At 34.3% G+C, this 26,959-nt stretch overlaps 1 protein-coding gene across 6 annotated transcripts in view; it reads left to right on the forward strand.

Moving 5' to 3' along the window:
- Positions 1 to 3,339: 3,339 nt before the first annotated feature.
- LOC142318989 (uncharacterized) overlaps positions 3,340 to 26,959 on the forward strand; it is a 143,130-nt gene continuing 119,510 nt past the window's right edge. For 5 of the 6 annotated variants that reach the window (XR_012755087.1, XR_012755085.1, XR_012755089.1 and 2 more), the window contains exons 1-3: positions 3,342 to 3,583; positions 13,008 to 13,179; positions 22,377 to 22,526. Coding sequence is in view for 2 of the 6 variants with exons in the window: in XM_075355758.1 (XP_075211873.1) it covers positions 3,528 to 3,583; positions 13,008 to 13,179; positions 22,377 to 22,526 (378 nt within the window). In the remaining 4 variants the exon portion in view is untranslated. Of the gene's footprint in view, positions 3,584 to 13,007; positions 13,180 to 22,376; positions 22,527 to 26,959 lie in introns of all 6 variants that reach the window. The other variant, XR_012755088.1, reaches the window with a different exon arrangement.

Consider the following 26,959-nt stretch of genomic DNA (forward strand, 5'->3'; position numbering starts at 1 on the left):
TTATAGTGGAATACTGAAATCGCACTAATTGAAAAGAAGTATGCTTTATGTGTAATTTTCCATAACTCTTAAACAGGCTTTCTTTAAATGAATTATAACTCACCAGAATACAGATAAGAACAAGTTTTAGTATGAGTGTATGAAATGTAGCTAGTTTAAAATCCACAGTTACTTCTACCAAGCGGTAGATAAAAAATATGTCAGACTACGTTTTTCTTTTGTGAATAATATATATATATATAATTTTTTTTTGTTCAACCTCCAGGACCACCATTAGGTATTGCTTCAGAATAATATAGTTCTTAGAACCCCAGCCTAAACAACTTTTTGTATTTCTTATTTTGATATTCTAAATTACAGTTAAGGCTATCATATGTATAGAATCTGTAATTAGAAGCAAAAATATTCAAAAGTAATGTTTCTACTGTTCTCCAATAGGGTATTATTTTATATCACAAAGATAAAAGCTTTATCAGCTTTTTCTAAATTAGTAATTAATGAAAATAAGTGTTCAAAGCTACTTCTGAGGCTTTTGCATTATTACCGTATGACAGCTGCTACAAGATAATTACAATGTTTTTTCTATTAATAGGTAAAATATTTTAAAAGTTTGATAATGTTTTATTAATATTGATTTGATTAGATCAGTTTGAACAGCAAGTTGTTTATTATTTTAGAAATAATTAATAAAATAAGATTATTTATAATGATGGATAGAACATTTTTTTCATCTTACTAAAGCTTTTCAAAAATGATTGCTGAGATATGTACTGAAATTACAAAATTACAGTTACACTTTATTTAATATTGTCATTTATATTGCCATGAATTCTCTCCATCTTTCTTACTTACATCTTTCTTGCTTCTTTTTCATCTTGTAGTGTTTTACCATCCTTATCCAGAATTTCTCTATTTACCATTCCCTTTCCATTTATCCTATGTTACTCTATTCATCTGTTTATACATTATATCATACTGCCCTTTCTTCTCTAGATCCTCAATATCATTACATTCTTCCTTCAATTGCCTTTCCCTAGCTTTTTGTATTTCCCTCCTTAACACATTGTTTAATTTATAGTACATTGCTCTTTCATTTTCATCTCTATCTCATTCTTATATCTCCTCTTTCATCCACTTTCTTTAGCATTTCTGAAGTTATCCATGGTTTCTTGGCTCTATTTCCCTCATAAAAGCCTACTTCTTCCTCATTTGTTTTTTCTATAGCATGTTTTTTTCTCATCCAAGTCGCCTGACTGTTCTCTTTTCCTTTTTTTAATTGCTTTAACTAGTTTTTCTCCCATTGTTCCCTCATCCAATTTCTACAACTTTTCTGAGTTCCATTTCTTAGCTACAGCTTGACTACCTTTTGTTTTCTCTACTTTCTTTAAAGCTATTTTCATTTCCATCATAAGTAGCACATGTTTACTATTGATATCTACACTTGATAATTCATTGGCTTTCTTAACAGTATTCCTATACCTTTCATCAACTAAGATATGGTCTATCTGATAGGATGCTTTATCTCCAGGGAATATCCAAGTATATCTCCTCCTTTTATGGTTTTTGAACCAAGTGTTGGTTATAAATAATTTTTTCTATTGGCAAAATTCTACTAATCTGTTCTCCTTCTATTCTTATCATAAAGCCAAATTTTCTCTCCTCTTCATCTTCTCTAACTACAGCATTCCAGGCTCAAATAAATACCTTGCAGTAATCCTTTTCTGATTTCATTGTATCTTCAATGCTCTCACACATTTCTTCGATATCTTCTTCTTAATAATTTGATCTTGGTATATATTCTTTTATTATAACTAAAACTTTTGGTAATATCCCAATCCTTGATGATATTAATATATTATGTATATAACATAATTTCTGCCATGTTTTTAATTAATTCCTCATAATTCATTGGCACTCCATTTTTGCCTTTCTTTCTTCCAGAATAGAATATGGTAACTTCTACTGTATTTATTTCACCCTGTCTTTCCCACCTTACTTCATTTTTTCTTAATATGGCCATTTCATTTATCTTCATTTTTTTGAGATTCTCTAACTTTGCACTCTGTAACAAAGTCGTGACTCAAGTCTGTAATCACAATCACACCTTTATCTTCTTGTTTTGATTCTCCTGGAAATCTGAAGGAGAAACTATTTTAACTCCAGAATGTTTAAAAAAGAAGTCAGCATTATTGTGTAATGCAAGGGATTATCAGTAGGATCTTTAATACAGTCATTGGATGAGATTGTGAAAATCTTTATTTGTTTACTATTTACGTTCTGTGTGTTTATAATGTGTTTGAGACCAGCTGAGCCAGAACAATAAGAACTGATTTATTTTACAGTCCACTACAAAATGTGTCAAAAAACAGTGCAAAAATAGTCTCACATCAATCAACATTCATCCAGTTGTTTTGTGTTTATTGTTTGTTGTAGATTCTAATACTGTTGATTTCATGAAGTACCTTTGATTTTTGTAGCAGTTTCCTACTCAAAGCAATAAGTGCTTTGTATCCACCACTGCTCATTTGTCATCTGAGAAAGTGTTTTCACTTCTAATGTGAGGAATTCCTTATACCAGGAGTAAATTAGTCCCTTCTTTCATTAGTTGCTTCTATATTCTGGCAATTGCTAGTATATACAATCATTGCTTCCCTCTTTCCAAGTAATTTGTTAACTTGGATTTCCCCTATGCTGAATGTTGAACCTTAAAAGTATTTTCTAGATTTTCAAGTACTTTTAGAGAGGTTTAAAAAATTATTGTATAAAATTAAACTATGCATTCTATTTTGTAGGTTTTTGTTTTATTTTTAGTTTAACCTGCATAATTATCAAACAATTCTACAAAGTTTGGTCACTTGGTATGTATTAAATATTGTATGTATTACACAATGTTGATTCAAGTTTTTTCAATTGCAAAGAATTTAAAGATACTTTATTTGAAATAATGAAAGATAAATTACTCATAATCTTATGTAGAATATTTTATACTTATTGAATGAAATCCATAGACATGTTTTATTAAAAAAAACTCGAAAAAGTACTAAAATATAAAAAACTGTACATTTCCGTTTTTATAAATGAAACCATACGTTTCATTTTTTAATTCGGGGCCAAATTAAGGGATGGTAAGATGTTTCAGTTGTGTTTAATATTACAGTGATTTCTTAAAGTCAACTTTTAGAAAAGAATTAATAACAAATTATATTTTTTTGTTAATCTGGTATTTTTAAATCTCAGATTTTTTCTTTTATTTTATTAGTATCACTTCAAAAAGCAAGAATGAATGTGAATGTGTGTATTGGCAACATTGATTCACAGATTAAGGTCTGTGTAGAGAAGCCGTCAGCTGTCACCTGTTCAAGTGTTGTGTCGGGTGTTGGGTCGATTGTGAGTGATTGTTTATTAATAACATTTTTTTTATATAAGATTTAAAAAAGAAAAATGGTATTGGTAGTCATTTAGAGTAGGCGTTTGGTGTTTATTTATTTGTGTGTAGATACGATAATTATGATAAATATTTTAGATATATGATTAAGACTGTTTACTTTTTTGTGATTTTTTCAATTACTGAGAAGAGTAAAAGGTACGTTGTATTTCAGTCGTTTCTAATTATATAAATACAGTTAATTGTTTTTTCAAAGTTTTTAAAAACCTAATTGATTTCGTTGAGCTGTGCATTTACTTCCATGATTTGTTGTCGTTTGTTGATTATTTTTGAAAAAGAATTTGTTAACTACGATGCTGATTTTACGGGATACTAAAACTAATTTCGTGATAAATCCATGATTCGTTTTGTAAATTATCTTGTCTATTGATCACGTGATTGGTGTCTTGGTTATGTGACCGCAAAACCTATTTAATAGACGCCTTATAGCGGTCCTTCATTTCAGTGATGTATTTAAAAAATATTGAGAGAATTTTAATTTGCTTCGTTATTGCTGTTTTACCATGATTTTTATTTTCATACGTTTTTGGGCATTAATTCAGCTTATTGTACTACATACAGTTTAATATATAAGTATATATATATATATATATATATATATATATATATATATATATTTGTAATAAAAAAAAATAAAATTGCTACATGCTAGCATTTCAGTTACATTTATTAAAGGTCTTTTATTATATTCCGAAAAATTCAAAGCCTTAAATCTCATCATTAAGACCATGGTGTGAATGACTTATTTTGCATATTTATCATTCATTGGTACTTATGTACACTGTCTTGTGTTCTTCATACTTTATTTTAAAGTTTTTTTAATATATATTTATCTAGTGTAGTGCAATCTTATTAACTTACTGCCTCCTTTTTATATTTTTTTGCTGATTGATGTAACCGACCATATGTAAAGGAAAGCTTGTATTACCCCAAAAATTATATAAATGAATATTAATTCCACAGTAATTTTTCAACTATTATTAAATTAACTGGTACAGATTTACTATTTTAAACTATTATGTCAGTTGATATAATTTATACCTAAAGAGATCCATCCACTATCACATCTAGTCATAACTTTATCATTAATATTGAATTGTTAATGTAATTAATATTTGAGATTTGTTTCTGGTATGAGTGAATTTGCTTCATAGTCTAAAGATCTCTGCGAGTTATTCTATTCTTATCCCTTTAAGTTATCATGATATCTTCAGAGTATATGTTTTGGAGATAGTCTCACGGTGAGATCTCCAGGTAGGAGGGATTACTAAAGCGAAAGTCAGAAAGTATGACATCTGTGACAAAGTAAGAGTAATAGTCTATGTAATGGAAAACAATTAAACAGATAAGTTCAAATTGGATACAGTAGGGAAGCTATTGTGATAAGATTGAAAAATGAGCAAGACATTTGGTGTAGATAATCTTAGAGTTAAAACAAAATAAAAATAAGAAACATAGGAGTGGAAATAAATAATAACGAATAAGAATATGAGTTGTGTGTGTGTATACATATATTGTAAACAATACTGTGAGAAAATTATTTTAGTTTATTAGATTCCAAGCAAGTCCAAACCTGTGGCAATATGCAGATTCATATTTCAGCCGCTGAAACAATATAAATTAGGTATATGATCTCATCAGACATGTGAAAGGAAATAATAATTTTATAGTAATGGGTGACATAAGGGAGGAGTCATAGGGACTAATGGGAGGAATGTCATATTAATGGGGCAAGAAGGAAAACTACTTTTAAGTTTTGCTGTCAGATAAGAGGAATTAGCCTTTCAGAATTTTTGGTTCTTTTTTGTTAATTCACTACCATTTTAAATATCACTATTTATTTCAATACCATTTTGTATTTAGTTTAATATCACTTTTGTTTTTAGTAAATTGTAAATTTGTATATTTAATGTTAATTAGATGAGGTTAGCGAGCAAAGCAAGTGTTAGGTTAAATTTGGTTAGGATAGTTTGATATCATTTCAAGTTAAGTAGACAGAATCATTAGTTACATTACCTTAACATTAACCTTGACCTAAACTTAACAAACCTTATATATTAACCTAGCATATAACATAGTTTTCACATAAATACAATATATATTGTAGTAAAAGTTTTAGGTGGTATTGAATTAATGGAAGAGAACCAAATTTTCATTTGTAAAAATTGTAAAAAAAATTCACTTAAAAGATTATGAAGCAAGTAATGATGGCCTATATAATACATCCAGAAGAAGAGATTTATTATTATTATTATTTTTTTAATGAAAATTTGGTTTAAGAAACTAGAGAAATCATTCATTAAGAACAAAAATACTGGACACAGATTGAGTAAAATAAAATGAAAGGTAAAATTTGAACAAATTTTTAGGTAATTTTCTATAAGCTATAGGTTCATTAAAAACAAGGAGTGGGTATAATTAAGAAAGGAACCTTTACTACCTACTATCTTTATTAAGGTTGTAGAGTAGACTTAGATAAATGCACATTGTTTGATAAAAAACAATGATTACTGAAACTAGAATTGTAGTCTCTTAGAAGTTAAAAAGTGTAAAAGTTGATGAATGAAAAAAATTGATGATGAAGGCAGAGAATTGTACTGGCTCTTTAAAAGTAAAATTAATGGAAAATAAAAAGTTGTAAAGAAATATTTGTTGAAGGAAAGATATAAGTGGTGGAGTAAAAGACTATTGGAAAGGTAGGTGTAACATGTAGAGAAATAATTAAACACTTTAAGGAAGCTCAACTGAAAACATTATAAGGAAATGAAGCCAAACAGAGGTGTGATGGAAAACTATTATTACATAGATAAGATTAAGCTTAAAAACACAGGTTATGTATAATGAGACTATACAGAGGAGTAAATTATTATCAAATCAGGAAAAATAAATTGATAATGATATTACAGAGATTACATTGAGATCAGAGTTTGATAGGGGTCGAAGATTTAATCCTAGTAGAGTAGATAATTTACATCAAAATTCTTGGCTTGTTTAAGAGAAACAGAAGTGAGCAGGCTGTAAAGATTATTTGGTGGAATGTGATTAGCATGTGAAACTGTAATAGTACCCAGTTTAAAAAGAGATTTTAAAAAGTATAATTGTTTCCATACTCTAAAAGCAGGAGCAGATATGTATGAAAATTGCATTACTGTTCTAATGTCTTGTGCAAAAAAAAAATGCTTTGAAAGTTACAAGCAAGAACTTTTACTCATTATTTACAATTTTTTCTAGTTTAGGTGTGTGTGGGAGATTATTATAATCATCTAGTAAGCTGAAGACATGAGGGGTGTCTGAAATGTAATGCTTACTGGTACGTAACTTGAAAAACAAAATGCCACACTAAGTCACATGTGCTACCATCTTGTAATATCACTCAGTCTATTAACATTCTCATTTTTTATCAGTTGCCATTGTTATGGAATTGAGTATGCCTACTCATCTCCATAACACTTCGAAAACAATGTCACATACATATATAAAATAATGTCAACACTTCTAAAAGAGTGTGCAGTGATTGAATTTTAACAGTGAAAAAAAAAAGTGCTAGTTCACTTTTCTGAACCTTCCACTTTGTAAAAAATTGTAAGTTTTCTTTTCACATTCATCTTCATGTAAAAACTATTTATGGTGATAAAATTGTTGTTCATACTAATATGGTAGTTGAGCAATCAAATTTTGTATGCATCAGAAACTACTAGTAAAATTTGTGTTGGGTGTAACATAAACTCACAGAAAAGAGCAAAAAACAAGAAGTGGAACATGATCAGCTTCAGAAGTGTTATCATGACACAGGAGATGACTTCCTTGCAATATTTGTGATGAGAGACAAAACTTAGGCACCATTACAACCTAGGAAAAAAGTAAGACCATGGTGTACTCGCACTAGGTTTGCCACAACTGTTGAACAAAATTTCTCTTGATAATGTTCTGGGATTCCACATAAGTGTACGTGACCTGGAAGTCTATGTGATATGTAAAAACATTAATCGCCTTAGCAAATGTGCAATTTGTATTTGACAATCCGTGGAACCAATAATTCTGCAACATGATCATGCTCGGCTACACACATCACAAGCAACTGCTGAGACGCTTGTAAATTAAAATATGAATCTATTTTATTCCCTTCATATCCAAGAGTTTGGTACCCTGTGATTTTCATTTATTTTTGCAGTTAAAGAGTGATATTTATTTCACTAATGATGATGAACTGAAGAACACAGTGGAAACATGGATCAAGGAAAGACCCCCTAGAATTATTCTTTGACGGAATGAAAAACTGGTTCAGTTTGGGACAAATGTGTAGCCGTAAATGGTAACTGTGTATGTGGAAAAATAAATTAAGGTTTTTAACAGATAAAATGTACTTATATCGCATATTTTTTCATTTGCAAGTTATGTGAGACTGCATTACATTTCAGTCACCCCTCGTAGTTTGGTTTTGGCAAGAGTTTAGGAGTAAGTTAAACTGTTCTAGCCCTCTCAGAACAATTTTAGTAGGCAGGCTAAAGGAGAATAACTGTAGATGAGGATGAAACATTTGATAATGTAGAGTTGATGAATTTTGAGTTAGGCCTGACTTAGTTGTAGGGAAAGAAGATTCATCTGTATAAGAACTGGTTGCAGTAGTAGATAAACTCCGATAAGGTGTTAAATCTGTCCCAACTAATAAAGATTAAAGGTAAAGAACAATGTCAACATTTATCGATGACATTGTCCTTTTGATGGCAACTAGAAATGATTTTGAAGATTTGCTGAATGGAATGGAGATGATATGAGTGTGCACCTTCACATTTTTGGGAAGAAGTTGGAATCACGCTAGGAATAATTTTTTAGTGCATAGTTTAATTCTTCTGAAATTATTTATTTAATCCTGAATACTATACAGCTCTTGTTTAAATTGTACTGATTTTTATTTTAAAACCACAACTGCTTTTCCTAACCTGTGAGTGAACATTATGTATTGATTGCTTTTCTGTATGGTGACTGTAGGTGTCAGTTAAAATTTGGAAATTGTAAAGTAGTACCTATATATAATGGTGGATGGTTTTATTTTGTTTTAAACAAAATGTTAACTTATTGTAACTTATGTTTACATTGGTTATTGAGAAGAACCTTAGATGATGTAATCTTTTTAGCTTTCAGTTTGGGCTAAATTTGTTATTCTGCATGCAGAAGATTTATTTATATTTTTATTATTGTATCTTATCATTGAAGTATTTTTCTTGAAGAATTTTTTTTAATGAGGATGATAGATTGACAGAGGTAAGGTGAAAAAACGTCATTTGTTACCAGGAAATGAATAAAAGAATTTTGGATTTAGGAACTTATGTACTAATTAGCAAGTTAATATTATTATATCATGTAGACAAAAATTTGTCGCATTCAAGATAAATTATTTAAAAAAATAAACTTTAATGATATTACCAAAGAAAATAGCAAGATTAAAAATAAATAACCTTTTTCTTCTTTTCGCTATTTAGTATATTGACACTATTAATGTGTAGTTCATTATCATACAAATGTAAAAAGTGATTTTTATGCTTAACTTTGAGCTGTAGTTGTTGACCAACTTACTTTAAATTCATTACATGTTTTGTTTACAAATTATGTTACATTGTAGTATTATATATTTTGTACTAATATTTTTAGTATTATGTATAATATCATTTTATTAATCTTATTATTATGTTCTTCAAATTAAGAGTAAATATTGTAATTTGTTTATGGAAGAAAAAAAACTATTGATATTATACAATATATACAAGTAGCAGTTGAAGTAACTGATGTGTGTAAAATAAATTTAGGTTGATCAAGATTATGGATTAGACATTCTGCTGCATATTAATTATTAAAAGAATGTAGAATAGGATTAATAACTTTTGCATAATGTTAGTATTGTATCGCAGCCCACCAGGCTGGTCTAGTGGTTAACTTGTCATTGCAAATCAGCTGATTTAGAAGTCTAGAGTTCTAAGGTTCAAATTCTAGTAAAGACAGTTAACATTTGTACGGATTTGAATACTTGATTGTGGTTACCGATGTTCTTTGGTGTTCTTTGGGTTTCAATTAACCACACTTCTTAGGAGTGGCATTGACCTAAGACTGTTCAAGATTACACTGCATTCACATTCATACATATCATCCTCTGATGTTATACCGGCGGTTCCAGAGGCTAAAGAGAAAAGAAAATGTATTATATTGCATTTTAATCTTGCTTTTAAGTAATAAATGAGATATTTTTGTTATTTTATAATTAAAGTATTTAACATTATCGGATGCTATACTTTAGGAAGAGTGGGAAGCTGGCTATGTTTGAAAAAAATTGTTCAGTTCAGTACATAATTAAACATAATAAAGATCACAACAATAATAGTGGATGCACTCTTCTATGGATGACAGAAAAACTATTTATTTGTCTGGAAGGATCAAGGGAGACCATAGAAAAATTTTGATCGCAGCAGCATTGTAATATATATTACAAAAAAAAAATAAATGATTGGAATCATGTTTAATTAAATTATGTAGATAATTCAAAAAAATTGTTGTTGAATCTAATAATAGTAATGTCAATATTTATTCTTAAATAATTCAAATAGTAAGTGGAAATTCATCAGTATCAGTTTTTGCTTCAGTATTTTTCTTCATCTTTGTTAATAATTTTCCAAATAAAGTAATTCAAAAAATAAATTATTTATTTTTATGTATGGGATCAAATGGTAAACAGTTACCCCAAAGATTAATAAATTATAAATATTATCTACTTTGATTAACTGCGTTAATACTTACAGTTAGATTACGTTATTTCTATTCGTTATAAAAACATTACTCAGTGTCAAATATTGCAATTTTTCAATTAGAAGTGTAGAAATTTATTTTCAAAGCGTAGAAAAAATGCACTTGACTTTTGATTTGTGACGTCACACCACTTCGCGATTCCACGACGTTGCAAAGGTCAAGGTTAGAAAATAATTAAAGATTTCTCTGAAATCAACGGCACCCCAAAAGTTTTTTTGAGGTCTTTCAAATTTAAGGTCAAAAATCTTCCAAAATTTTAAACCGCCATATCTCATCTGCGGATGGGTGTGGCGCAACGAGTTAAAGTCCATTGTGTTCAGGATGACTAATTAATTTTTTGAGAGAGGGTACTGGTGTTCAGGAATGGGTTCGCTTTCGGTATTCGGCTGGATGGGGAAAAGACTTGCTGAAGGGCTTTTACCGGCCCTACTACAACAGGAGGTCCATCGACGGCTCCATCATCGAAGCAGCGGCCTACGCTAAGATGCCGCTGATCTTCATAGATGCTCGAAACAGAGCGACACCCTGAACATCGGCACCGTCGACATAAAGATCGAGCTTAAGACATTCAACCCCTTCCCTGCCAATACGAACGCGTACTGTCTGATGATATGCGATTGCGTCGTCTATCCTGATCATGAACGGTAAGAAACGTTTCCTAGTCGGTCTGCGTTTGCCTCTACGCGTCGACATGCACCGCTCCTTCGTAGCCTACTTCAGTTCGTTCTGCCACCGATACCGACGTGTATGTTAAAGAAATGACCGCAGCTTCGGGACGGGAACCGGTTTTAGAACTAATTGTTCAGACCGCTTTTTGATTACCATGCTCTGTCGTCGCAGACCATCAGGACTGTGATAAAGAACGCCCAGAAAGAAGTGGGCATTAGGTGGAATAGGGCTTCGTCCCGTACTCGAGGTTACCGTCGCTCCTCAAGGGTCTGCCGACGTCACAGTGTACGTGAAAGGCGCCGACAAGACGGCGCTGCCGAAACGGATCCTGAACGGTAACACTATGGAGGTGATGGATGTCGACGCGTACGACTGCCCTCTTCCGGCGGCGGCGGAACGCTGGACTGGCAGGATCTGCCCTTTCAGCGAAATGCACGACTATTCCTTGAAGAGGGTCGCGTGCCTGCACGCATGGTGGAGCGAGCGCAGCAAGTTTTACGACCTGTTGGAAGCGATAGAAAAGACCATGGAAAGGGCGCAGGAAAGCTGCGGCAGCCCCGGAAGGGAGATTCTCCGCTACTTCACCATCGACCACTATGGAGGGTATGTCCCCGCCAAGTTGTATAAAAACCTGTCCGAATACCAGAAGCAAGAACCTGAGATCGAGAACTTTTAACTGTGACGATATTTTTTACGATGTATATTTAAAATTGAATTCCTTACGATAAAACTTACCCCTACCTAATTGTACGCAGCACAGTTGCTGTTGAAACATGTATCCGAACTGTAACACCTGTCCTATTGTACCTGGTTTTAGAGAGATCAATAAAGCGATCTGTAAAAAGGACGAAAAGGGTTTTCATTTGACGCCCTTTCTCTTGTAGGTCACCCCCTGTGTATTTAACGGCTGCGTTCAAGGGCGGCGGAGCCATGACAGCACTCTTGATTATCATCTTGTTCGACGTATTTGAATCCAGACAGTTTCTTTCCGAGTAGTGATTCCTGAAATGCGAAAATGCGAGCCTGACGGACGAAAAAGCGATAAAAGTCGCCGTGAGACTGTTCCAAAACTTTTACCGGTTATCGGTCAACGAAACCGAGACCCTCAGGTCCGCGCCGAGGCGCGATGTGTCGGATTTGGCGCCGTACGCGGTCTCCCGGATCGTGTGGAAAAGATGAAATCTGAAATGGCATTACGTTCACCAACAAATACTATGGGTATGACAACCTCGTTTGAACAAATACGGCGTCCACACTTGTGCCAGAAACAGCAGAGAAATTTGTTCGAGCAGGTTCGATGGACCGGGAAGTACGTTGGCCCTCGCTTTCTTCCCCAACGCGGCCAACACTCTCGTAGAGATCCACATAGACGCCGAGAAGACCTGGAGTTACGATCTCGACGGCAAAACTGTAAGGCGAGACCAACTTGCTGAGCACGATGTTGCACGAGATCTGCCGCGCCTAGGGCATCCGCCATTCTTCCGATTCAAATTCGCTCACGTATGCCTGTACAACGAAAGCACGAACCTAAGCGACGACGTTTTTTTTGGCCGTGTAGACCGTTTTTTGGCAGCAGCGGAGCGACCTCCACGGCGATCCGGATCGATCAAGGTGACACCAGACGTCTCTCGACGTCAACGACGTATGTGTGCTGGAAGAATAGAACGGTGGCAGCAGTATCTATTTCTTCGTCAACGGGATATAATGTCGCCTTCAAGAAACATCTGGGGTTTGTTTTTTCAAGTAACAACCATGCTCCCTTGCTCATTATTTTCTTCCAGCATCAATCTTCGCATTTTATTCTGTCAAACTAATTTTCTTTGCTTAAACTTTAAACACTGTTGTAAAATCATTGTTCTTTGATTTATTTTAACTCATATTTATTCAATAACTTAATTAGTTCTATGCTTGTAAACATCAACCTTTGTTAATTCAGAGTATGCAAAGTATGAAAGAGTGTAGATTTAATGAAAAAATACAGTACGTACTTAATCAACTACATTAAAAAAATGTTAATTTTTTTTTACATTACATTTTAAAAACATTTTATTACATTAAAAAAAATATTAAAATTTTTTGAATGTTATATTTTTTTCAGATTAGTAATCATGAAAGTTCGCAAAACTCAGGGCCATAATCAGGCTCAAAATCTAGTTATAGCAAATGTTAAAGAACTGGAAGCTGCAGCAAAACTTACTAGCCAGCAAAATGGACAAGTTAGTATTGCAAGTGTATCACCAACTACATCACAAACTACTACAGCACAGTTGGTAAGCTGTTTTATATAGTGTGTATCAGTGAATGATGATTTTTAAAAACACAATGAACAGTAAATTTTTTTGTTTATTTAATTTTTAAACATGTGAAAAATTTTTATACGTAGAACATTTGATTACATTAACAAAATTTTGTTATTTAAAAATGACATCCTTCAGATGACCACTTTGCTGTAGCAATTTAGGAATTCTGTTGAGTATTACCTCCTCATTATTAGAAATTAATTAAATTTCTAGATGTATGCAATGTTTCAAGATCTAAATTGTGTTGGGTGCTGGTGGACTGAATTGTGAAGATTTTGAATATTTCCAGAGGTAGAAATTGCATGCTGAAGCTCAAATGGCTGGGCTGGTGCATGGTATTCTCATAATGGGAGATAATATGGTTAAGAAATAAACTTTGCTAACTGCTGTAAACTCATGTGGTATGGTTCAAAGTTTCATCTACTGGATGACAACCAAATCTCTGGGTAAGGCATTTAGCGAGTGAGTTTAGAAAGTAAAAAAATATAAATGTGATACTGTGGCGACATTATTAGTTCTTCCTCTGACTTCTTGAAAACAAAGTCAAAGCATTTCAGTGAAAGAGATTGCATACCTCATTTAACTGTGGAATTATGAAATAGTTGGGTTTTTGTGGATGTGACTTGGAAGTTTTGTATTAACAAAATCTGATAACTGATAATGAGTTTCATTATTTAATAAATTTTTGTTAAAACTTGTAATGTTTTGGTCAAATATTTAACTTTTGGGATCTCAATTAATATATGTGATGCACCACCATTCATGCCATATTTCTCCATTAAAGCTGTAAGGTAATCCTTGCTGGATATTAGAAAATCGGACTGACAGGAAGCCTTACTCATGATTTTATCACTTCTCAAACACAGATAATAAAAATTTAGAGGTAGCTTTAAATATTTTCCTACAAACAGCATTCAAATTCCTCTATTTGCCAAAAGGAATTAAAATACTCATGTAACACATGTCCTGCCAAAAAACAAATTCACAGGAATTGATTTTGTTAGAACACTTGTTTCTCTTTTCCTAACATAATATATCCATCCAATCCGTACACCACACAAATTTTAAACTGGTTTTACATGGTCTCTCACCAGAAAGTAGCTGACCACGTATGATGTATGTGTCCATCATTTCATATTTTAAATCAGAATGCACCATGTTTGCTACAGTACGAATTAATAATTTCTTTTACTTACGAGGTGCGGTTGAAAAGTAAGGGATGGGTTATGAATAGGGATTGGTAAAATGAATTGGTTTGTGCATGCAGAGGAGACGAAACAACAATCTATGCAATGGTGTCTTTCCGGTTTACCTATTCTGAAAAAATTCAGACAATCTCAGTCTCAAAGTCATGGTAACTGTATTCTGGGACCAACAAAGTGTGCCTTTGATTAATTTCATGGAACCACAAGTATTGTAAAACACTTTCTAAACTGTGTCATACCATTCAAAACTGTTGATCGGGAATACTGAGATCAGGAATTGTTCTTCTTCATGACAATGAACATCCACACCTGGTTGCATAATACAAACAAAAAAAAATTGGTTTGGGGAATATTTTTTGTCCCCCTTATATCTAGATGGGAGCATATTATCCAATACATGAACTGGCAAGCCAGTGTTATTATAGGAAAGTACAAAATTATAAGGCTACATATGAAATGATCTATCTTCATTCTTTATCTTCACAATTTAAAATTTATGAATGGTATTAAGAAAATAAAGATTTTTTTTTTGTCTTCAGTCGTTTGATGCAGCACTCCAAGATTCCCTATCTAGTGCTAGTCGTTTCATTTCAGTATACCCTCTACATCCTACATCCCTAACAATTTGTTTTACATATTCCAAACGTGGCCTGCCTACACAATTTTTTCCTTCTACCTGTCCTTCCAATATTAAAGCAACTATTCCAGGATGCCTTAGTATGTGGCCTATAAGTCTGTCTCTTCTTTTAAATATATTTTTCCAAATGCTTCTTTCTTCATCTATTTGCCCCAATACCTCTTCATTTGTCACTTTATCCACCCATCTGATTTTTAACATTCTCCTATAGCACCACATTTCAAAAGCTTCTAATCTTTACTTCTCAGATACTCCGATTGTCCAAGCTTCACTTCCATATAAAGCGACACTCCAAACATATACTTTCAAAAATTTTTTCTTGACATTTAAATTAATTTTTGATATAAACAAATTATATTTCTGATTGAAGGCTCGTTTCGCTTGTGCTATTCGGCATTTTATATCGCTCCTGCTTCGTCCATCTGTAGTAATTCTACTTCCCAAATAACAAAATTCTTCTACCTCCATAATCTTTTCTCCTCCTATTTTCACATTCAGTGGTCCATCTTTGTTATTTCTACTACATTTCATTACTTTTGTTTTGTTCTTGTTTATTTTCATGCGATAGTTCTTCCGTAGGACTTCATCTATGCCTTTCATTCTTTCTTCTAAATCCTTTTTAATCTCGGCTAGAATTACTATATCATCAGCAAATCGTAGCATCTTTATCTTTTCGCATTTTACTGTTACTCCGAATCTAAATTGTTCTTTAACATCATTAACTGCTAGTTCCATGTAAAGATTAAAAAGTAACGGGGATAGGGAATATCCTTGTCGGACTCCCTTTCTTATTACGGGTTCTTTCTTATGTTCTTCGATTATTACTGTTGCTGTTTGGTTCCTGTACATGTTAGAAATTGTTCTTCTATCTCTGTATTTGAGGCCTAATTTTTCTAAAATGCTGAACATTTTATTCCAGTCTACATTATCGAATGCCTTTTCTAGGTCTATAAACGCCAAGTATGTTGGTTTGTTTTTCTTTAATCTTCCTTCTACTATTAATCTGAGGCCTAAAATTGCTTCCCTTGTCCCTATGCTTTTCCTGAAACCAAATTGGTCTTCTCCTAACACTTCTCCCACTCTCCTCTCAATTCTTCTGTATAGAATTCTAGTTACAATTTTTGATGCATGACTAGTTAAACTAATTGTTCTGTATTCTTCACATTTATCTCCTCCTGCTTTCTATGGTATCATGAATATAACACTTTTTTTGAAGTCTGATGGAAATTCCCCTTTTTCATAAATATTACACACCAGTTTGTATAATCTATCAATCGTTTCCTCACCTGCACTGCGCAGTAATTCTACAGGTATTCCGTCTATTCCAGGAGCCTTTCTGCCATTTAAATCTTTTAATGCTCTCTTAAATTCAGATCTCAGTATTGTTTCTCCCATTTCCTCCTCTTCTTCCTCTATAACACCATTTTCTAATTCATTTCCTCCGTATAACTCTTCAATATATTCCAACCATCTATCGACTTTACCTTTCGTATTATATATCAGTGTACCATCTTTGTTTAACACATTATTAGATTTTAATTTATGTACCCCAAAATTTTCCTTAACTTTCCTGTATGCTCCGTCTATTTTACCAATGTTCATTTCTCTTTCCACTTCTGAACACTTTTCTTTAAACCACTCTTCTTTTGCCAGTTTGCACTTCCTATTTATAGCATTTCTTAATTGCCGATAGTTCCTTTTACTTTCTTCAACACTAGCATTCTTATATTTTCTACGTTCATCCATCAGCTGCAATATATCGTCTGAAACCCAAGGTTTTCTACCAGTTCTCTTTATTCTGCCTAAGTTCGCTTCTGTTGATTTAAGAATTTCTTTTTTTACATTCTCCCATTCTACTTCTACATTTTCTACCTTATCTTTTTTACTCAGACCTCTTGTGATGTCCTCTTCAAAAATCTTCTTTACCTCCTCTTCCTCAAGCTTCTCTAAATTCCACCGATTCATCTGACACCTTTTCTTCAGGTTTTTAAACCCCAATCTACATTTCATTATCACCAAATTATGGTCGCTGTCAATGTCTGCTCCAGGGTAAGTTTTGCAGTCAACGAGTTGATTTCTAAATCTTTGCTTAACCATGGTATAATCTATCTGATACCTTGCCGTATCACCTGGCTTTTTCCAAGTGTATATTCTTCTATTATGATTTTTAAATTGGGTGTTGGCAATTACTAAATTATACTTCGTGCAAAACTCTATAAGTCGGTCCCCTCTTTCATTCCTTTTGCCCAGCCCGTATTCACCCACTATATTTCCTTCCTTGCCTTTTCCAATGCTTGCATTCCAATCTCCAACTATTATTAAATTTTCATCTCCTTTTACGTGTTTAATTGCTTCATCAATCTCTTCGTATACATACTCTACCTCATCATCATCATGGGCGCTTGTAGGCATATAGACGTTAACAATCGTTGTCGGTTTAGGTTTTGATTTTATCCTTATTACAATGATTCTATCGCTATGCGTCTTGAAATACTCCACTCTCCTCCCTATCTTCTGTTCATCACGAAACCTACTCCTGCCTGCACATTATTTGAAGCTGAGTTTATTATTCTAAAATCACCTGACCAAAAGTCGCCTTCCTCTTCCCACCGAACCTCACTAATTCCTACTACATCCACATTTATCCTATCCATTTCCCTTTTTAAATTTTCTAGCCTACCAACCTTTTTTAAACTTCTAACATTCCACGCTCAGACTCGCAGAATGTTATTTTTTAATTTTCTGGTGAAAATAAAGTCATTTTTTTTTTTAGCATTTAAAGTCTAGTTAAAACACCTTTGGAAAATACAAGGTGTAATCAAAAAGTAGACCTTATTTTTTATTGCAGTAACTAGTTATAGTTTGGGATGGGGCAGTCATGGTGTGTGACCTTGATTTGTATTACTTGCATATTATTCATTGTTTTGCTCCCTCTTAGCAGCTGTGAAAGTAGAACTAGTAGTACTTGTCGTGTTTGCATTGCCATTCAAAATGACTGAACTGGTTGAGCAGAGAATCTGTATTAAATTTTGTTATAAACTTGGTGATGAAGCTATGGGTGGTTCACAAATTAAAGACTGGTATCACAATTTCCAGATGGCTGAACCTCTATTGAGAGTGACGAATGATATAGTAGACCTTCCATTAGAAAAAATCCTGAAAAAATCAATCAAGTTCAATAGATGGTAATGAGTGATCATTAAATAACAATTGCTATTGTGCTTGAAGATGAAATTGGAATTTTAATTGCCTCAGCACAATCAATTTTAATGGAAGATCTTGGGATATGGTACATAGCAGCAAAATTTGTCCAAAAACTTCTCATTCATATTCAATAGGAAAACTGACTGCAAGTTGTGCAAGACATGCTGGAATATGTTAATAGTGATCCGAATTTTATGGAAAAAATAATCGGAGATGAAACATGGGTTAATAGCTGTGACTCTGAGACAAAGGCATAACCATCCAAGTTCTCTAGAGCAAAGGAAAGCCAGGCAATCGTGAAGCATTGTGAAAGTCATATTGAGAGTCAAGGTGTGGTTATCAGATTGCTCGTAAAGGTGAACTGTCAGTAAAGAGTACTACAAAACTATTCTTTGTAGGCTAAGAGATGCTGTTTGACGCAAGAGATCAAGGGGGAAAATGGCAATTGTAAAATTCATTACAGCACTCCAGCTCGTGCATCACAACTTATCCAGTGATTCTTGGCAAAACGTAGATCTAACAACTTCAGCAGGCTTACTGAGCAGACCATTGCTTGCAGTGATTTTTGGTTATTTCCTAAGCTTAAACCTTCACTTAAAAGGAAGAGATTTGAGGACAGAGAAGAGTTCAAAAGAAATGCAACAAGAGGAGTTATGGTGCTCACAAAAAATGACTTGAAAAATGTCTCCCATTGCTGGGATGAGTATATTACATCTGAAGGGTCTACTTTAAAGACAAGTCAGCGAATTAAATATAAATAGGTTATGTAATTTTGTTTTTTTATGAGCAAATATTAGATACATTTTAACCATATCTTGTATCTTTATTTTGATTCTAATATTATGGAATTCTCCTACTTGCTATCTTAATTATATTACCTTCATATATTAAGCTCTTTGTTGTCATGATTTTTTTTCTCAGATATTCTTTGAACATCATGAACAAGTTAGTGTAAGATCTAGTAAGCTGTATTGTGTAGTAGACAGACCCTCACTGGTTTTCTTTTTAATCACTCTGAAATTTTTCCACAATCTGACAGTAATCAACAGCATTTATGGTGTCTCCTTGAGGCAGACAGTTAAAAAAAAACCCAAAAGATGGCTGCGGTGACTTTTTAGATTTTTTGCTGATGGAAAATATGTGACAGTGCTTTAAATTCATGATACCATTTAGCCTACATTACATCTTTTCTATTAATAAAAGAGAGTTGCTCAAGAATCAGTAGTAGTTTCTCACTTCATGCAATGGAATTTACTGACCTTTCCCTTAGAATTTGAATTGAGATTGCCATTTTAATAAACAAGTTTGTTGGTGTAACTGACCTGATTTTAAGAGGAAAAAGTATTTTTGGAATATTTTTTTTAGAGTAAATTGTTTTTAATAAGTTTATGGACATCAACTGACATTTTATTGAAGAATTAGGTATCCAGATCATCAACTTTAAGATGACAGTTACAGATGACTTTCATCTTTGCACTACTAATATTCCTGCATATTTTTAGTAACAATTCCCATGATTTGTGGTATTTCAACATAAATTTATTTCCTTACAGATCTTTGTTTGCAGTTTCTTTTTAGTAGTAGGTCAACTAGATTACACTTTGTTTTAGGTGACCTTATTAAAAGAAATCGCATATTATCAAGTCTAGATATTTTGCAGACCAGTTTATGTCATTAGAAATTATCTAGTATCTAATTCTCTGTTTATTGTTGCCATCAATTTCTTGAAATGTTTGTTAACACATCCTGTTTAAACTAGATGTTTTCATGTGCTTATGGAAATGCTTGAAATTCATCCAGAAAAATTTTCTGCTTGGTAACAAGAAGTATATGTGTCAGAGTCACAAAGGCTTCATTATTTAAAAAAAAAAAATCAACGACCTGTAATACCACATACCACAGCACATCATTATCTGGTTTGAATACAGCAGATGCTGGAGAAGTTGATTAGGATCTTGGTCTATTAATGAAAATTTTGCTTGTTAATAAAAGAACTGAGATAAAAATGGACTTCATCTTATTCTGTCATGTGAAGCAAACATTTGTTTTTGTCTAGTTTTATCACCATTCTTTCTTAAAAAAAAATCCTTTAATAAAGTTTTTCTGAATTATTTGATTATTCAGTGTATTTGCATTAATGGTAGTTGTAAGGAAACACTTTTGTTACTTCAACATAATCTTATAAATTTAAAAATATTGATTTTGAGCTGAATATTATGGACTTATGAAAGCAGCTCTAACACTCTTAACAGCATTGATGTTGTTTAGTGCATGACCAGATCTCCCTTTACCTGCATGTATTTCATAGTTAGATCTGATTCTTCAAAATCTGATGCATGTGCTAATTCTTGAGTAAGGACAATTATTGTGATGTTCTGATTTGAAGTGAGATTGTAAATTTCTTTGTTTGTGGCCTCAATGAATTTATTTTCTTTATCAACTGCTGCAGTTGCAATAGCTCATTATGCATCACTCCAGTTTTATGTGCTATCTTAATGATAACCATTGGACTACAGTGTGACAGATGTCCTTCAGATATACCAACTCTTCAGTGCAACAACTATCAATTTTTTATTACTTTTAACCACCCTAATAATTATTATATTAAAACCTATTGTAGAAATCAGAGATATGTGCACAGGATGTGATTTTTCCATCTGTCTTTATAATTTGACGCCTGATATGTAAGTGTAAGTTTTCATTTTGTATAAATTTTTATATAATAAATCTTGGATGATTCAGAATAATAAAAAATAAGTAATGAGCTATTCAAAGACTCACAGAGCTGTCCAAAAGAGCAATGGAGTACCATGCTTAGGAAGGAAAAGGGTTGGAAGCCAGAAAATGAGATTGTAAAGCCAGAACAGATCATTCGTTTAATCCTGGACTGCCTGAAGAATTATTAATATGACACATATCTGGAAAGTAAGTACTGCTTTCTTCTACCCCCGCCGTAGCGCTGCGATCACAGCTTTGAGCATGTATACCACATTCTCTCATTCATTGGCTTTCATTAGATGCCATTACAACTATGCAGTGTTTGTTTACAGTAGATTAAACATTATTTAAACATTATTTCAAGTTAATCAAGAATCCTGCTGATTGTAAAATTAGGGCAGTTATCTGATTTTTAAAAATGAGAAATGTTAAACCAGTTGATATTCATTTACTAATTAGTAAAGTCTATGGTAAAAATGCTACGAGTGATGGAATAGTTAGAAATAGGGTGCGGCATTTCAATGAGGGATGTAGTAATTAGCATAATGAGCAAAGAAACGGACACCCTTTTGTTGTGAATAGTGATATGATTACATGAGCGGATGAAAAATTAAAGAAGATTGGTGATTTTTAATTTCTTCATTATGTATTGAGTTCCCTGAAATTTCACAAACAGTTTTGCATGAAATCGTATCACAAAACCTAGGGTATCGCAAATCCTGTTCTTGTTGGGTGCTGAAAATGTTGATGGAGGTTCATAAAATCAAGCAGTAAGACGAAGTCTGATTGAAAAATTTTGCACCAAGTGACTACTATTTGTTTCTCTATCTCAGCATCCTATGCTGGTAGCACTATGACGACAATGTTGACATGAAAAATTCTGTACAATAGTGTGGTTCACTGACAATGCTGTTCTTTGAGGTAGGAGTGAAAAAACTGGTTACAAGATATGAAAAGTGCCGTAATAATAATATTGAAAATTATGTATAAAATTAGTTTAATATGTATGCCTTTCCATATATTAATAAAATTATTCTGTTGAAAGTTATGTACGAGGCTCGGCTGATAAATTTTGTTAATATATGTGTAGCATGGGAATGAAAAGAGATACTAAACTTCAAAAAAAGAGATACTAAACTAAAATAAACCAGTAAACAGATTTCAGTGTATTATCGCAGGTTTATAGAGGGGGATTTTAGTTACCATGTACTGCCATGCCCAACTTGATAATACCTTTTGTCTCTGTGTAACACGCTAGTGTGCAAAATTTATCAGCCGAGCCTTGTATTTTTTTTTATATCAAAACTTTACTTTCTGGATATGCCTTGTATGTAAAGACTGAACATTATATATTTATTTTACTTTAACGTTTATTTTAAAGTTTACTGTAATTTCTTTTTCAGAATCACAGTTTGGTAGTGAGTCCAGTTGCACAGACAACTTCAATTTCAGCAGGTTCATTGAAGACTGCTGACGTACTGTTGTCAAATGTTCACCTCGTATCTGCAATTCAGTCTCCTGTTATTTGGCCTGCTGATGGTATCTTGAGACAGGTTTGTAATCTATGTTTGCGCAGAACGCTTTGATGAATTTTTTTCTTACCGGCATATTTATTGGTTTTTCTTATGATCTGCTTACAATTTAATTGTGTGCAAATTGTGGGCTCATTCAATACTTTGTTGTATTTTCTTTGTTGCTGGATCATTTCTTTTTATTTTGTGAAATGCTGCACAATTTATACATAGGTTATAGTGTGCTGGTAGGCGGTCAAGGTTTTTTTTGCTGTTGAGATAGTCTCTGAGTTAATAAATCACCAATGCAAATGTCTGCCGAGGCATTTACATTGTTGGCCTATAGAAATAACTGTAGCTCAGGAACCAGCCCCAGCCCCGATGCAACCACGTATGTATGCTGAGGTGGTCAAGGACAGACATGAAACCAGCCAGTCCTATAAGAAACCTGAGGTTGCGTTTGTTAATAGGGCGGAGGGCTTGACTGTGTCCAGCAGTCAGCTGAAGAAAGATCTCCAGGTTGCCCTTCGGGGTAACTGGAAAGGTTTTAAAATCATGAACATTAAAGAGACCGGCAAGGGATTAGTTGTGGTAGCGGATGATAAAGAAACCATTCAGTTAATTAGAGATTGCACGGCGGTTAAGCCATTTAATGTGAAAATAGACCCAAAGAGAACGCGTAAGCCTGTATTATAGTGTATGATATTGACTGTAACCTTATTGATGAAATTGTCTTGTCCCTCCTTAGGGAGCAAAACACTGATTTGGATGAAACCGCCTTCTGACAAGACTGCAGGTTGGTCTTTAAAACAGGTAGGTGTAATACCCAGAAATATCATAAAGTCTTTGAGGTAAGTTCTGGTCTTTTCAAAAATTTACATCTGTAGACAGACTATTTATCGATTTAGGTTTCTGCTGACTAAAAGAGTACGTGAATGTCCAAAGATGTTTTAAGTGCTGCAGATATGGTCATAGGGCTAAATTTTATAAGTTTGCCTTGGAGTGCGCCCATTATGGCAAGGAGGGTCACAAGCGTGAAGATTGTTCGCATAGGTCCAAGGCTCTGGCCTGTGCTAACTGTAAGAGGTTGCACAAGAATCATGAGCACTCAGTTGTTAGTAAGGAGTGTGGCTTTATATAAGGGCTGTTGTGCTGTACTTTAATTCCTTAGGTTGTTAGGTTCGGTCAACTAAATGCCCTGGGTACTATGTAGTGCAGATTGAGTTAGGTGAAGTTGTAGAGAGACGGAGGCTCAGTGTTGTCCTTCTGCAGCACCAGTATGTTATTAGGGGTGATCTGCCAGGCTTTCATAGCTGGAAAAGGTTTTGTGTGGGGCATACCTCCTGTATGTTTGCTATTCTGTGCAATAAGTTGCTTGATGGTGTCTTTATACGGCAGGTTTCTGATGCACATCATGTTGTGGCCAGACTTGCCATTTGTGGTCAGAACCGTACAGTTGTTAGTTCATTTCCAATAATGGATCCCACTGAAGAACACCTAGCGAGATGGGCTAGGATCTTTCATATTGTGGGTAATGATCCAATCCTTATTGGTGCCAATGTTAATGTGAAGTTGCTTTTCTGGCACAGTGGAATCACTGATCATGGCAGTGGCTTAATTGACAGTTTCATCGCACAGTGCAATTTTGAGGTCTTTAATGTTGCAGACCAGTTGGCCACTTACATCGGTACGGTTAACAGACGAAGGGCCTTTTCAGGTGTAAATATTCGAAATCACCATTGGTAGGTACATCCCTGGCAGGGTCCTTGCTGGTCGTGGTCGATGACTGTTCTAGCGACCATTGGTTGATACATATTGAAATAGCAGATGAGCTGTGCAATGGCTATGAGGAACACTTTCCTGTTTACTGGGGGCACTTCGTGCATAGGATGGTGGACTGGCCAAAATTATCCTCTTTGTTGGAGTCCAGACTGGAGATTTTTTCTCCAGACCTTGACGACCTGCCATTAGATGTCCTGGCAGAAAATTTCACTTTGCGGTGGTGGCGGTGGCCGAAGCTGCTATTTCTGGAGGCACTGGCTGGTAACATATATCTTAGTGGTCGAATCTGACAACAATGAAGCGGTCTGAGAATCGACTCGGAAGGTCTGTGTAATGAGAGTGTGATCCCAGTAAGCATGTGGCCCTAACTGCAGATTACCGCATAAGGAGGGCTAGGTACTTTCATAGCATTAGGTCCTCCAAGTGTAATTCCTGGCGCTCTTTCATTCAGGAGCAGGGGAATATAGACCCTTGGGGCGTAGTGTATAGAGCCCTTGGACATAAGCGCAGGAAAGATGTCCTCTTGTCAGCTTTGTCAACCCGTGAGGTTGTGGTAATTGAAAAGGACCTTGTCCATAATATTTTGCTGAATGATTTGCTCCTGGATGACACTGTGGTGGGTGAGGTTTCATACAACCAGTGTGTTAGGCGGGAAGTTGCGATTTTCGAGACCAACTTTACAATCTTCTGAGATCACTGAGGTGGAAGTGTGCCAGGAGATCTGTAGTATGGCGTGGCACAAGGCCCCCAGATATGATTATATCACAGTGGAGCTCCTCGTCTGAGCGCTTCCAGTAGTCCTTGGTCCTTTAACTAGAATATATAGTAGGTTGTTCTTCGCTGGCCACTTTCCAGCGTGTTGGGAGCATGGAGACTTGGTGTTGTTGTTCAAAGGTGGCGACAAAGATCCTACTGTTAGTTCTTCTTACTGCCCACTAATGCTCTTGTCCATGATTGGCAAAGTTTTTGAGGTCCTATATTTTCATATTAATGTTAGATTGGCCACTGATCATTTGCTAATGGACAACCAGTAGGATTTCTGACCGGGCAAGAGCATCCTCTAGTCCATGTAAATATGTATTAGGGATTTTCTGGACTTATCCGGGGCATTTAACATTTTATGGTGGCTCTCTGCTCTGTTTCAGATACAGAAGTGTAAGTGTATATGAAATGAACTAAGAGTGCTGTCAAGTTATTTCAGCCATTGGACTGTTTCCCTGTATGATGGTAGCTCAGAGATTCGTAAGACCTTAACTAAAGGATGTCCTCAGGGCAGTGTTCCGAGTCCCCTTCTTTGGATGATATCGATTCGATTCTGTGTTTAAGGTTGCCATGTGGTTGTTGTGTCATCGCTTATGCTGATGACACGCTGCTACTAATTGAAGGGGATTCGCGTAACGAGGTAGAGTTCCGAGCTGCTCGTGCTTGTAAGACACGTCGACTGTGTCAACAATCTCCAACATAAGATGATTTTCATCCAAGAGAAAATCATAATGATGTTGCTTAAGGGTCGATAGCTTCTTCCTGATGAATCCGGGTTCGGATGGCTGGTATCCCCCAGTCGGTACGTTACGACTCAAAAATACCTGGGGGGTATCTTTGATGAGAATCTTTGGTTCAAGGAAGATCTACAGTATGTAGCAAAAAAGTCACTGATGCTTTTTATGGAATCTGTAGAGTCATTCATCACGATTGGAGGTTGAATTACCATACCATGCCTATCCCTTACAAAGGAGTCAGCAAAGCTATTATGCTGTATGCTGCACTGGTCTGGGCTTGCTGCATGGCTTTTAGGTATTGCATGGACCGGAATGATGTTGCGTTCCCCTTGTTAGATGACCTAAATTGGTCGATTTATTTGGGTGTGGGTCTGAATTTCTATGTTGATTGGTATGAGTGTAGCACTGATTTAACTTTAAACTCGTTCATTTTCTGAGGCATTCACAGTCACGAACGGTGCTGTCAAATCTGGACTAGGCGCAGGGTTCGCGCTTCCGTGGATTCGGTCAGTTAGTTTTAGGGAATCATGTTAGGTTGGATGTGAAGTTGTCAGTTTGAGGCCTAAGTGAAGGCAAAATTAGATATGTATTTTAATGTTGCAAGTGTTTGCCGAGGCATTAACATCGGTGGCATCTCGTCTGAGGCCTGGATGATGACTGTGGGATGTAATCAGTTAGAGGGTCTAAAGATGACCTCCGGTAAAGCCTCTCTGGGCTTGGAACAGAGGGGGTGGTGTGGTGACCGGTAATGTCACAAGGTGGGATGTTCAGATAGTCTCTAGTATATTTTTTAGTTCAGTAATTTTTGAAAAGAAAAATTTTTTTTTAGACGAGTTTTATTGTTTCAAATGTACTTCAGACACAAGTTCCTCTTTGGAATCTTATTGATGGTGATTTTTTTATGCTGATAAATTACTTTTTTTTAATCTAGTTTATTTTTTTTTAACTAATTTGGATTGTTTGATTCAGTACAGGTACATTCTACATGTACAGGTACATGTAAACATAACTTTTAATAGATATAAAATATAATTGCTACAGTCTTTGATAAACAAAGGGTGAGATTCATAACAGATTTAAATTGTATTTTTGAATGAACAAAAATATGCTTTTATTGTTTGCCAGCAAACATATATATTTGATATAAAGCATTTATTGAAGAAGCAAATGCTTGTTAAGTATACCCTTTACAAG

This window comes from Lycorma delicatula, chromosome 1 (genome assembly GCF_047948215.1).
Source record: "Lycorma delicatula isolate Av1 chromosome 1, ASM4794821v1, whole genome shotgun sequence".
Lineage (NCBI taxonomy): Eukaryota > Metazoa > Arthropoda > Insecta > Hemiptera > Fulgoridae > Lycorma > Lycorma delicatula.